Source organism: Mustela putorius, unplaced genomic scaffold (assembly GCF_011764305.1).
Source record: "Mustela putorius furo isolate JIRA1106 unplaced genomic scaffold, ASM1176430v1.1 tig00003853_pilon_pilon_pilon, whole genome shotgun sequence".
Taxonomy (NCBI): Eukaryota; Metazoa; Chordata; class Mammalia; order Carnivora; family Mustelidae; genus Mustela; species Mustela putorius.
The window spans coordinates 48,187,334-48,200,933 of NW_025422005.1; the positions used below are offsets into that span (position 1 = coordinate 48,187,334).

Sequence of the window (13,600 nt, forward strand, 5' to 3'; positions counted from 1 at the left end):
GTTTTTGCCTGAAAGGACTGTAACAGCATTACAACTACAATTTAATCTATTACATGCCAAGTGTATGTAGTGTGTGTGTATATACATATATATATGTATATACAGTACTATATATATAGTATATATATTATATGTATATACACGTATATATAGAGAGAGACCCACATGCATATTTGGTATTCACAGTAACTACAAACACAAATATATATGGTCCTCTCAATTAAATTGCTGATGTATCAGACAGTTGAGGATAACTTACGCTGCATAACCCAAAATCCCAAAATCTTAGTGGCTCACAACAAAATAGGTTTGTCTTATTGCATGTCCATCATGAATCAGTTGGGACTCTGCATTATGTCTTTGTCACCTGGATATAAGCTGACAGAACTTTATCTGGGACATTGCTGATCTCGTGGCAGAGAAGAAAGAAACATGTTGAGCTTGTGGAACTTCTGCTATTTTATTGAGCAAGTGACATGGCCATTCTTGGATGCATCAAGACGGTTATCCATAACTGTTCCATGGAGCCGAGTACCACAAGGAGAGACAACCCAGAGAGGGATAATGGCTCTTTTGATCAGTTTCATAATTTACCAAAGTAGGTATTATTTAATTCTATTTTTCAGATTAGGATACGAGTTGAAGAAAGTAAAGTAGCCTATTTAATTCACAGGCAGAAGTTAATAAATGGTAAAACCTTGAACTGAATTTAGGTATGGCCTGCAGTCCACCCCCTTGAATCTTTAATGTTGTTTTAGGTACCTCAGAGCCCTGTGATCTCTTTGGACCTTTGATGTACTTGGACTAAGAGAGACCTCTGTTCTGACCCTGACTGTTGCAACAGGCATCATCAATGATCCCGGGCCAGCCCCTGAAAGTGGCCCTTTCCATTCGACCCTTTATTCTTGCTTAATTTCTTATCTGCTTTAAAAGCAGAGGGAAAAGTTCTTAACTTTTCAGAGCAGAACACACAGCTGATGGTGAATGCACAAAAACACAGTGTGACCCCAATAGTATAAAATACCCATCCAGGGACATCAGCCTATTCTTAAGAAATAAGCATGGGGAAAGGAATTGGTGGCCCCATTTCAGAAAGCCACCTGGGAAATGGAACAGACACAGTGAGGTAAGAACAAGCCTGCACTCCTCCTACCTCGTTCCTGAAGGACTGTAACAGAAGTTGGCATGAGGACTGAGAAACAGATCATTGGAATCAGGTGAAAAGGACAGAGGGGTAGTGGCAGAGATCTGATTTGGAGTGATAGGTCTAATCTAGCACCCATAATGATTCTACCTTATTTTAATTCACTATTTTTTGAGTCCTATCATGTTCCAGGCACTGTTCTCGAAAAAGACAGATACTGTTCCTGCCCTCAAGGAATATATTAGTTAGCTACTGCTGTGTAACAGTGCATCTGAAAACACAGTGGCTTAAAACAATAACCATTTAACTCCTAAAGCTCTGGGTGGCAGTTTAGGCTGGGTTCGGCCGGGCAATTCTTGTCTCAGCTGGGATCACTCATGCGTCTGCATTCAGCTTCTGGATATGCTTGGGTCCAGCTCATTCAGATGGTCTCAGCAGAGCTCTGGGGGTCAGCCAGCTGTTAGCTAGGGATGCAACAGCAATGACTAGAGTGTGCTTCTCATCCTCCATCGGGTTACACAGGCTTGTTTACATGGTGGTAGCAGAGTTCCAGAGGAGCAGGCAGAAGCACACAAGGTCTCCAACTTGGGGAAAAAGACCTCCCATATGGTTTAGTCCAGTTTGGCAGGGGTTTTTGTGTTTGTTTGTATTGGGGTTTGACGTCAAATTCCATGGACCATCAGCGTTACTGATGGTCCATTACTTGACCTTCAATCTTCTTCCCATTGTCTCCCCTCAGCAACTACATGCAGAAGGACTGAGCAAGATTCTGGCATTTCTGGTTCCCTACTATAAAATACTGTACCAGGGCTCTGGTGAGTTTAGGCTGGTAATATTTAACCATTCAAAAGCTGACCATCTGTTTGCCAGAAAAGTTCACACCCACCCCATAGTTAAATCCTTGAGGAAAGATGCCTGATAGAGGAATTGAGGCAAACAGATACTCTTACGGATGGAAGGTAAATTCCACATTGTTTCCCAAACATGTTCCCCGCATTTAATTGGTAGTGGTCACACTCTACTCGGTCCTGATTCCACAGCCAGTGTAGTATTCCCTTAAGTAAACTACAGAAACTGCTTCCTTGTAGAAACCTGCATACAAATAGGGAGTACTAGCTGCCTAGCTGACTTCCCAGAGGGCCATTCTAGGGTGGGAGCAAGGTAAAGCTTGGATAGTGCCACCAAGTGTGACAGCGTTTGAGGGCAGCCTCTGGCTGCCCCAGGGTCCAAATTCTAACTCTTACCAAACATTTGGGACCACTGTGACCTGAGCCACCATCACAGGCTAGAAGCAAATCCATGTCTAAAGAAGCAAGCAGGAAAAAGGCAGATTTCAGCTCTAACTTTTCTGATAAGCTGTATGGTTACCAAACCACTCAAAGTCCATTCCTTTAGAGGAAGAATCATTATCTGCTTTTCATCTCCTGGATGAAAAGGTAAATCATTCACAACATAACAGATCTGCTCAAGGCTCCATCAGAGAAAACAGCAAGGCTGGGATTTGGATTGTGCTTCCTCTTGAGTTCAATTCCTATGGCTGTCCCTTAGAGTCACGCTCCATTTCATCACCTCCCTTCTGAGTAGGTGCCAGTGCCTTCAAGGGCGCACCACTTTTTGCCTTCCTTTCTCCTCTCCCTGCCCGGCGACTTCCGACATCAGGACCGAGGGACTGCACAGAGTCGGTGGCTGACTGGGGAGATGGTGATGCCCGTTCTGTACTTCAAGCTCAGCTTCTCATCGTTGGGGGCCCTGAAGGTAAATTTTTGCACAAGGGACGTGAAGAAAATAAACAGCTCAGACTTGGCCAGCTGTTCTCCAAGGCATACCCGCTTTCCTGAAAGGCAAAAGCACAAGACAAATCATCTTTCCGTCTGGTGTGGGTGCCCACCCGGAACTGATATCTCCTACTTCTTGCAAAACCTAAGCAGAAGAAGGGGCTGATAGGTCCCAGAGCTTTATGTACAGAGGCTCATTTAATCTGACAACCGTCCAGGCCAAAGTGTAAGTCTGGACTCAAAAACTCCCAATGCTTTCAGGGGTCAGGCAGCTGCCCCACAGGGTGAAGGCACAGGGTGTAGGACAAAAGAGGAGGGAGGAGGCCTGGGTTGACCTCAAAAGTGGAACTGTTAGCTGAAAGGCTTTTCAAAAATCAGTCAGCAAACAACATTAGCAGACAGCAAAACAAAAAACTCTGTGTTGATTAATTTATTCATTCCTTAAGACTGTAGAAAAGTATAAGCCAATAAAGTTCAGAGCAGAGTTTCTAAAATGCAAGATGTCTTTCCCTTATGTCATGTTTTCCTCCCTCATGACTGCGGGTCTCATGGCCATGGATGGCCCTCTACATTGGAGTTTTCTCAGGCTCTTTCCTTGAATAGTCCTTAAACATAGCAGTCCTTCTCCAGTGGGGATTTTGCTTCTAACGAGGGGGGCGTGTCCCTTGCCGAATCCCTTGGCCCACAGTTGGCACCATTTCACTCCTTGTTATGTGAGGGAGGAACTGGAGGCAGAGGGAGATCCAGTTCAACTCCTTGCGCCTTCTAGCCATGTGATTTGGGCATCAGGGGGAGCGTGTGCGTGTGTGTGTGTTTACAATGGGAACCTTATTTTAGGGGCACCTGGGTGGTTCAGTCAGCTAAGTGTCAGACTCCTGATTTCAGCTCAGATCATAATCTCAGGGTCATGAGATCAAACCCAGTGTTGGGCTTAAGATTCTCTCTCTCTCCCTCTGTCCTCTACTCCTTAAACAAAATAAAACAAAAAAACAAAACAAAACAAATAAACCCACACACTAAAAATGGGAACCTTATTTTATGTGTTGGGTGGGCTATACACTGAATCCAAATAGATCAAAGAATTTAATAACTTACATTGAAAAACAAACTAGCTTAACACATCACCTAGATAATAATAAACATTCTAGCTATAAAATAGCTTAGCATTAACTTCCTCTGGTTAATTCTCAAAAAATGGAAGAATACAATTTAAAAGACTACCTTTATTTTTTATACATTTTTTTTTATTATGTTAGTCACCATACAGTACATTTGTTTGCAAATAACACCCAGTGGTCCATGGTATATGTACCCTCCTTAATGCCTATCACAAGACTACCTTTCAGTAAAAACATTTTGGATGGTGGGATTACTAAAATAGCTTTCTGCATATTACAGTTCTTTACTGTGATACTTTCCATAGCATGCCTTTTATTCTGAAACACTTTTGAAGTACAGAAAACTTGCAAGAATAATACAAAGAACTTGTTTCTTCTGAGTTATTTATTTGAAAGTGCCTTGTCTATATTACCTATGAAATCTTTAGTATGGATTTCCTAAAAGCGAGGACATTCTCTGACATAACTACAGTATAACCACCAATTCAGGCAAACTGACACATTGCTACCATTTTGCCCCCGAGATCCCCAATCAGATTTTGCTATTTGTCCCAATAATGCCCTTTATTGGAAAAGGGCCAGTTGAGTATCAACTGGTGCATTTGGCTGTCATGCAAGTGACAAGCTGCCATGTCTGACATTTTTTTTTCTTACTGAGCTTTTCACTTTAATTCCGTGCAGTATTATATTAGTTTCAGATGTACGGCATAGTGATTCAACAGTTCTACACATTGCTCAGTGCTCATCATGGCAAGTCGCTCCTTAATCCCCACCACCTATTTCAGGCAACCACCCACCTCCCTCCCCTCTGGTAACCATGAATTCTCTATAGTTGAGTCTGTTTCTTGGTTTGTGTCTCTCGCCTCTTTTTTTCCATTTCCTCATTTGTTTCTTAAATCCCACATATGAATGAAATCATATGGTATATGTCTTTCTCTGACTAACTTATGTCGCTTAGCATAATACTCTCTAATGCCATCCATATTGTTGCAAATGGTAAGAGTCCATTCTTTTTTATGGCTGAATGCTATTCGTGTGTGTGTGTGTGTGTGTGTGTGTGTGTGTGTGTATCCACACCAGGTCTATATGACTGGCTTTTTTGAAGACAACAAACAGATTACTTGATAAATGCCTCTCATGTTTCCTCATGATTAGATTCAGGTCGTGAGGTCATGCATTTCTGATAGGAGTAACACCAAAGTGAGGCTGTGTTTTCATTTCCTTCTATTGGGTGGTACACAGTTTTGATTTGTCCCGTTATTGGTGGTGTTAACTTTGGTCACTCAATTAAGGTGGTGTCTACCAAATTTTCCCCTGTAAAATGATTATTTTTCTCTTTGTAACTAGTAAATACTTTAAGACTATGTTAATGAGCCATTCCTCACTGACCTTTCATCCACTAGTTTCCATTGCTGTCTCTTGGCTAAATTATTTATTACTCTGATGGTTGCCAAGTCATGAGCTTTAAAATTCCATCATTCCTTCCACATCTATTAGCTATAATTCTTCTAAAGGAAATTCTTTCACTCATACCCACTTTTCTACCCATTTATTTATATCAGTATGAGTTCAGAGATTCCTATTTTTATTCAAAGGGTTATAATTTGTTATCACTATTTGTTTTGATGCTCAAGGTGTTCCAGATTTGGCTATTAGCTGCCCATTCAAGCTGGTATTTCCTTACCTTTTGGGCACAACAGTGTGTTTCAGGCTCATCTTACCCTTTCCCAACCCTAGAATCAGCCATCTTTCTAGAAGTCCAAATTCCTTTTAGTGGATAATGATATCTAGAAACCAAGATCTGGGCATTTGGCATGCTTGCTGATATCAGGGTTGTGCTGCTGTCAGTGCACATCAGAGGCTAGAGCTGGGGAATCTGTATGTATGTACTTGAGTATATATTTAAATATATGTATATGTATCCATGTTTACATCTATATTTCTATATCTGCCAACCTACCTATCAGAAATCTGAGTTCATATCGATAACCTCTGGTTCCAACTCAACACCAAAGTTCATTCTATCTTCTCTTTTTTCCCCATTTGTAACTTCCTCCCATTATTATCAGTAGGTTTACTTTTTGGATCTGTATCCCTTGTATACGACCCATCACCACCACAGCCACCCTGCGCAGACCCCACCTCATCTCACTTGTGCTTTGACCCCCACTCTAGGCTTCTACTCTCCTCTTCCTTGCAACAGCCTCCTGCAGTTTCACTTCTGCCATCTCTTGTGTGTGTGTGTTTATGATAACTTACTTTCTCCCTAAGTAATACATATTCATCACAGACTTCTTTTTTAAATGCATGAAAAAGAAAGGTATAAAGAAGATGATAAAAGATGTAAAAGATGGTTGTAATCCCATAATCCTTACAAGAGCCCTTGTTAACATTCTGACATATTTCCTCACGGTCCTTATGGGGATCCCCCTGGAAACTATAACTGGTATAATTCTCTGTGCTGCATGTGCTACTTTGTATTTTCCCATGTAATCAAATACTCTTAAACTCATTAATGTATGCATGCCTTCATTTTGTCCTTTGCCTAGAAGGGGCTGTTGAGGAAATAAAATTAGGTAACACCTGCGGAAGTGTTTAGTAAATGTGAACGTGCAGCACAATTATGCTGCTACTACATTATTTGGGGCCTGTGTTTCCTACCAGCATGTGTCTCATTCATCTCTGTTCCCTCTGTCTTTCTCTCTACCCATCACACGTAGCATGATGAGCAAATTTGTTAAAATGGTACCTAGTCAGCTGTCCTGTGAGTACTAAGATTCTCCTAGAAGAATCCATTCATGATGACAAAACCAGACCCAGATAGTCAGAAACCAGTAGTAACCGGCTGTGGGTAGTGAGCAAAGTTCTTCCTAACCTCATCTTCTGTGACCAAACGATCTTATTTGAAAAATAAGGAACCAAACTCTTGCCTTTCCTGAAGCTGCCTGCTGCCATGTCAGATCAACCTGGAAGGACTTCAGTGAGGAAAAGAAAATAGGAATTTGCCAAAATAGCTTCACAATATTCCCTGGTTATGTACAAGTAGTAATTTCACACATGATCTTCTTTCCCAAGAAAAAAGAAGGGGCCGTCCATATCTCTCTTAGGGACGCTGTCTCCAGAAAGTGCTAGACCAAGAAGCAGGAAAAGCAACTGTGTGCCAAAGATGGGAGTGGGGTGGGAAAGAAAAAAATAGTGTGCTGACATTTTCTTAACTCATTGGATTTTTTAGATTTCTGTTTCTTCTGTTCAGCTAACTCTCATTCTGTCATCCCTCCTGTGGGAATCCCCAAATTGTTTGCCTTCTTTGAATTTCATTCTCCTCCATCATGGGGATAAAACTGACTGCAAACCAGCTCTAATTCCCCTCTTCTCCATGTACTCATATGTGACTTCATACCCTTTCCCACCAAAAATTATAGTATTTTCCACTCCCTTAGGTGGGACTGAATTTATGACTTGCACTGGCCAACAGAATGCCGTGGAAGCGACAGAATGTCGGTCCCCAGCCCGAGCCTTAAGAAACATTTTATGCTTCCATTCTCTCTCTCGGGATCTTAACACCAACATGTAAACAAACCAGGCTAGCTGCTACAGAATGAGAGGTAATGTGGAAAGCTTTGTTGTTCCAGCTGAGGTCATCCTAGATCAGCTGTTCAGCCAGCTGACCTCCCAAACACACAAACAAACTCAGCTAAGACCCAGCAGAGCTACCTAGCTGAACTATAGACTTGTAAGCAATACTACAGTTTTAATAACTTATTGTCTTAAGGCACTGAGTTTGTGGACTGTTATGCATGCGTATGCTAACTGATAGCTGTGGGATGAATTCTCAATCAAAGTGGAAGGGCCTTTAAGTGGGAAGATGAGTTAGATTCCAGTTTGTGGTAAAGAGAGCAGTAGACCAGAAGTATAAAACCTTGAGTCTTGGGCCCCTCTTCTGCCAATTTCTGGGGCACAGGATCTTGGATAAGAAACCTCTCCCTTATTCTCATATTAAGAATGGAAATACAGCTCATATTTCCTCATATTAAGAATGGAAATACAGCTCATATTAAGAATGGAAATACAGCTCACTTTCCTGTCTAATTATTAATAACTGGGTTGCTGCAAAGATTAAGTGAGATCATGTGCTTGCAAATGAAGTCTGTAATTAAGAGGGTATGATAAAATTCTCAATAGCAGAGCACCAGTGAGGCAAGAATAATTATAATCCTTGAAATTTACAGCTGGGACTTGGTACTGAAATACAAACTTTGAAGCTACTGTAGACAGAAGACTGGAAGATATTCTTACATCTCATAGCAGCTTTCCTATTAGGGAGGACTTGTCCAATGTGGGCAAAGGTGACAGAATGAGGTGAAGTAAGACAAAGATCTAATCAGAATCCGTCCAGGTACACTCAGGGTGGTATGCCCCTTGGGCTTCAGGTCATACCACTTGGGTTCAAATTCCAGTTCCTCCCCTTGGAAGCCTTAGTGTCATCACCAAAATGACAGTGGACCACAAATTCAATTTCTATTTATTTTTAAGTTAATGATAAGCAGATTATCGTGTATTCCATTAGTGAGGGCTCTGTGTAACGTGTAGCAGGGAGAAGAGGAGGGGACGGGCTAAGAGAAAGACTCTAGATTCAGACACTCCTATTTGTTTATAACTCACCTATTGAAAAAGGCAGAAAGGTTTCCCTTTTCTTAAACTGTCCATTCTCCAGAAAATGCTCCGGATTGAACGTGTCGGGGGTGGCCCATTCTGCGGGGTCCCTGTGCAGTGCAGTCAGATTGGTCAGGATCATGGTCCCCTGGAGAAGGCAGCAAAGACTCAGGCAAGGCTTGACCCACACAACACACCTACTCAGAAGAGTAGCAGTCCCCTGACTCCCACACCAGGGGCTGATCACACCCCACCCCACAGACTCCCTCCCCCTCCCCAACTCACTGTCTTTCGAGCCCAGTCACTCTCCCACCCACCCTGGCCCCTGCTCTTTGTGATGGGACAGCTTAAAGTGATGGGTTTGCAGGGCATTTGACCAGGGAAGTGTAGATTCTATTGTCTGAAGAAGGGATCTTCCTACAGGGACTGCTCCACACTCTAAAAGCAGAGTGAGCTTTGAACAGGATTTAGTGATGCCCCACCCATCCACATACCCACATCTTGAATACCTTTCAGTAGCTTCCCACCACCCTTAGCTGAGAGACCCATCTGCTGACCGCCCCCCCCCCCCCCCCAGTTTGGACCACTCTCCTTCATCTGCGCTCACACTACAGAGGCGGCCTTTCAGTTTCTCAAAAATGCTATGTTCCTACTCACTTCCAGGGCCTTTTACAAGCTCTTCACCTTGCCTGGAATGCCTTTTTTCTCTATCACTGATCTAACTTTCAATCATCCTTTAATCCTCAACTCAAACACTTCCCTTTGGAAGCCCTTTACTCCTAGTTCCATATCTTTATGGAAACCAGCAAGTTCTCCCAGCTGAGCATTTATCATGGTTTATAAGTACATACTTGCATGATTACTTTATTCAGAGTTGTTTTCCTAGATGGGGGCATTTTAGATGCTTAATGGACATTTATTAAATTACTAAAGAAATAATGGCTATTTTGAGCATTTTCTAAACACTACATGAATGATCTTATTTTACCTCCACCTCTGGAGTAGTTTTAAAGTTGTACGGATAAGTCAGTCAAAGCTCTGAGACATGAAGTGACATGCCCAGAGTCATACAGTGGAAGGAGGTAGAGCCATGATTTGTTCAAGGTCTAGTTTATGTCAAAGCCATGGCTCCATGCTTCTATAAGATACAGTCAGTGAGGGGCACCTGGATGGCTCAGGTCATGATCTCAGCGTCCTGGGATCGAGCCCCACATCAGGCGCTCTGCTCAGCAGGGGGCCTGCTTCCTCTTCTCAGCCTCCTCTCTGCCTGTGTCTCTGCCTACTTCTAATCTCTGTCTGTCAAATAAATAAAATCTTTAAATAAAAAAAGATACAGTCAGATTTCTCAGTTCCCATGGTCTTTATTAAAGCTGATATTAAAAATCAGGGGTAGAACGACTCTGTTGAGCTAAACGAATTGCTAGAAAAATGCAAACAGCACCTGTGAAATAACTTAGACCTCAGCCTTCACCCACAAGATGGCAATCAGTAAGAAAACAGTGAATGGAAACAGCTGTAGGAATAGGTATAGGAATGGGTAAGCGCCTCCGGTTCTGTCCCCAGATAAGGCACACGCAAAGGGGCCTAGACAAATTGGAATGGATCCACAGAAGCCGGCCAAGACCTTGAGAAAGAAAAGGAACTGTATGTGCAGTGTGCAGAGAGGACACCAGAGGGCCGAGCTGTCGCGGAGATCTTAAGACTGGTGGGCAGCTTGAGAACAAAGTTTCCTTTGTGAGGAAATTGAATCAGTAATCAAAAATCTCCCCACAAACAAGAGTCAAGGACTGGATGGTTTCCCAGGGGAATTCTACCAAACATTTAAAGGAGAATTAATACCTATTCTTCTGAAACTGTCTCAAAAGAAAAGAAATAGGAGGAAAACTTCCAAACTCATTCTGTGAGGCCAGCATTACCTTGATCCCCAAACCAAACAAAGATAATAATAAAAAAGAACTATAGACCAATATCACCAATGAACATGGATGCAAAAATTCTCACTAAGTTGCTAGTAATAGGATCCAACAGTACATTAAAAGGATTATTCACCACGACCAATTGGGATTTATTCCTGGGCTGCAAGGTTGGTTCAACATCAGCAAATCAATCAGTGTGATACAGTACATTAATAAGAGAAAGAATGAGAACCAAATGATCCTCTCAATAGATGCAGGGAAAAAAAATTTGACAAAGTACAGCATCCTGTCTTGATAAAAACTCTCTGCCATGTAGGGATAGAGGGAACATAATATCATAAAAGCCACATACGAAAAACCCACAGCAAATATCAACCTCAAGAGGGAGAAACTGAGAGCTTTTCCTCCAAGATCAGGAACATGGCAGGGATGTCCACTCTTACTACTATTGTTTAAAATGTACTGGAAGTCCCACCATCAGCACCAGACAACAAAAAGAAAGAAAATGCATCCAAATCAGCAAAGAAGTCAAACTTTCACTCTTCGCCTATGGCTTGATGACTCTATGTAGAAAACCCAAACAACTCAACCCCAAAATTGCTAGAACTGATCATCGGGATTCAGCAAAGTCACAGGATATAAAATCAAAGCATAGAAGTCAATTGCGCTTCTATACACTAACAGTGAGACAGAAGAAAGAGAAATTAAGGATCCCATTTGCAATTGCACCAAAAACCATAACTTCCCTAGGAACAAGTCTAACCAAAGTGGTAAAAAATCTGTACTCTGAGAACTATAGAACACTTATGAAAGAAACCGTGGAGGACATAAAGAAATGGAAAAACATTCATGCTCATGGATTAGAACAAATACTGTTAAAATGTCTATGCTACCCAAGGCAATCTACAGATTCAGTGCAATACCTATCAAAATGCCATCAGCGTTTTTCACTGAGCTGGAACAAACAATCCTAAAATTTGCATGGAACCAGAAAAGACCCCAAATAGCCAGAGGAATATTAAAAAAGAAAACCAAAGCTTAGGGCATCACAATGCCAGCCTTGAAGGTCTATTACAAAGCTGTCATCATCAAGACAGCATGGTACTGGCACGAAAACAGACGCATAGATCAATGGAACAGAATAAAGAACCCAGAAATGGTCCTTCAATGACTCTGTGGTCAACTAATCTTCAACAAGGCAGGAAAGAATATCCAATGGAAAAAGTACAGTCTCTTCAACAAATGTGCTGGGAAAATTAGACAGCCACATGTAGAGGAATGAAACTGGACCATTTTCTTACATCATACAGAAAGATAAACTCAAAATGGTTGAAAGACCTCAATGTGAGACAGGAACCCATCAAAATCCCAGAGGAGAACATAGGCAGTTACCTCTCTGACCTTGGCGGCAGCAGCTTCTTGTTAGACTCGTCTCCAAAGGCAAGAGAAACAAAAGCAAAAATGCTTTATGGGGACTTTACCAAGATCAAAAGCTTTGCCCAGCAAAGAAGACAGTCAACAAAACTGAAAGGCAACCTGCCAAATGGGAGAAGATATTTGCAAATGTCTTATCAGATAAAGGGCTAGTATCTAAAATCTACAAAGAATTTATCAAACTCAACAGCCAAAGAACAAATAATCCAATCAAGAGATGCACAGAAGACCTGAACAGACCTTTCTCCAAAGAAGACATACAAATGGCCAATAGACACATGAAAAAATGTTCAACATCACTGGGCATCAGGGAAATACAGATCAAAACCACAATGAGATACAACCTCACACCAGTCAGAGTGGCTAAAATGAATAACTCAGGAAACCAGATGTTGGTGAGGATACAGAGAAAGGGGAACCCTCCTACACTGTTGGTGGGAATGCAAGCTGGTGCAGCCACTCTGGAAAACTATGAAAATTCCTCAAAAAGCTGAAAATAGAGCTACCCTACAGCCCAGCAATTGTACTACCTGGTGTTTATCCAAAGGATACCAACCTAGTGATTTGAAAGGGCACATGCACCCCAATGTTTATAGCAACAATGTTCGCAATAGCCAAAATATGGAAAGAGCCCAGATGTCAATAGATGAGTGGATAAAGGTGTGGTATATATAAACAATGGAATATTAGCTATCAAAAAGAATGGCATTTTGCCATTTGCAGCAACATGGATGGAACTAGATGGTGTAAATGGTCTCAAATGTCCTTTCATTCTTCAATATTCTATAACCCCATGATTATGAGGCAAAATTTTCCAAGCCTGGCAGGTCCCTAGTGCTGTGAGAAACTCCACCCTGGCAAAGCAAAGGGCCACACGACAAAGTCTGACGGAGAATTGCTGCTTGCTGATCCGCACAAAGATCCATAATGCACATCACATGGTTAAAAAACAAAAAAACTGAGACATCCCACAGCAAAGAAAAGCCAGTCTTTGCCTAATCATACTTGACCATGGAATCCCCCTTCCCCTCAGGTATTGAGCATACAGCTTAATACCTGTTAATGTCTAGTTGAATTAACGTTCCAAAGACCACACATAGGGAAAAAAAGCCAGTATTATCTCCGGTGTAACACAGCACTCTTCTCATGTAAGCGATTCCCTAGGACAAGGGTATTGGTCACAGTTTCTACCATTTAAAAAGATGGGCTTGAGGATCTGAGGCCGGGAGTCCCTGGTTACCTTGGGCAGGTAGTATCCAGCAAGCGTGGTATCATCTGTCACTTCCCTGGGCACGTTCAGGGGGATGATGTTTGCCATTCTCTGTACCTCGTGGATGACAGCGTTGGTGTAGGGCATGGCCTCTCGAGTGGCTAAGCTCGGCAGCTGTGACTGACCAATCACCCTGTCGATCTCAGCTTGGACTTTTTCTGGAAAAGAAAGTTTTTTATTCTATTATTCCACAACCTTCCTTAAGCCTGATTAAGCTGAAGAACGGAATAATCAGGATTAAAATGACTAAAAAAAAAAGAAAGAAGAAAGAAAGAAAGAAAAAAGGCTAA

General features: G+C 41.9%; 1 protein-coding gene across 1 annotated transcript in view; it reads right to left on the reverse strand.

Annotated features, from left to right (window-relative positions):
* Positions 1 to 435: 435 nt before the first annotated feature.
* The window catches only part of LOC101684683 (cytochrome P450 2J2), a 36,166-nt gene continuing 23,001 nt past the window's right edge, over positions 436 to 13,600 (reverse strand). Inside the window, exons 7-9 of the mRNA XM_004751651.3 lie at positions 13,281 to 13,468; positions 8,700 to 8,838; positions 436 to 2,978 (exon numbers count right to left, since the gene is read on the reverse strand). Of these exons, the coding sequence (XP_004751708.1) occupies positions 2,800 to 2,978; positions 8,700 to 8,838; positions 13,281 to 13,468 (506 nt within the window). The 3' untranslated portion in view covers positions 436 to 2,799. The remainder of the gene's footprint in view (positions 2,979 to 8,699; positions 8,839 to 13,280; positions 13,469 to 13,600) is intronic.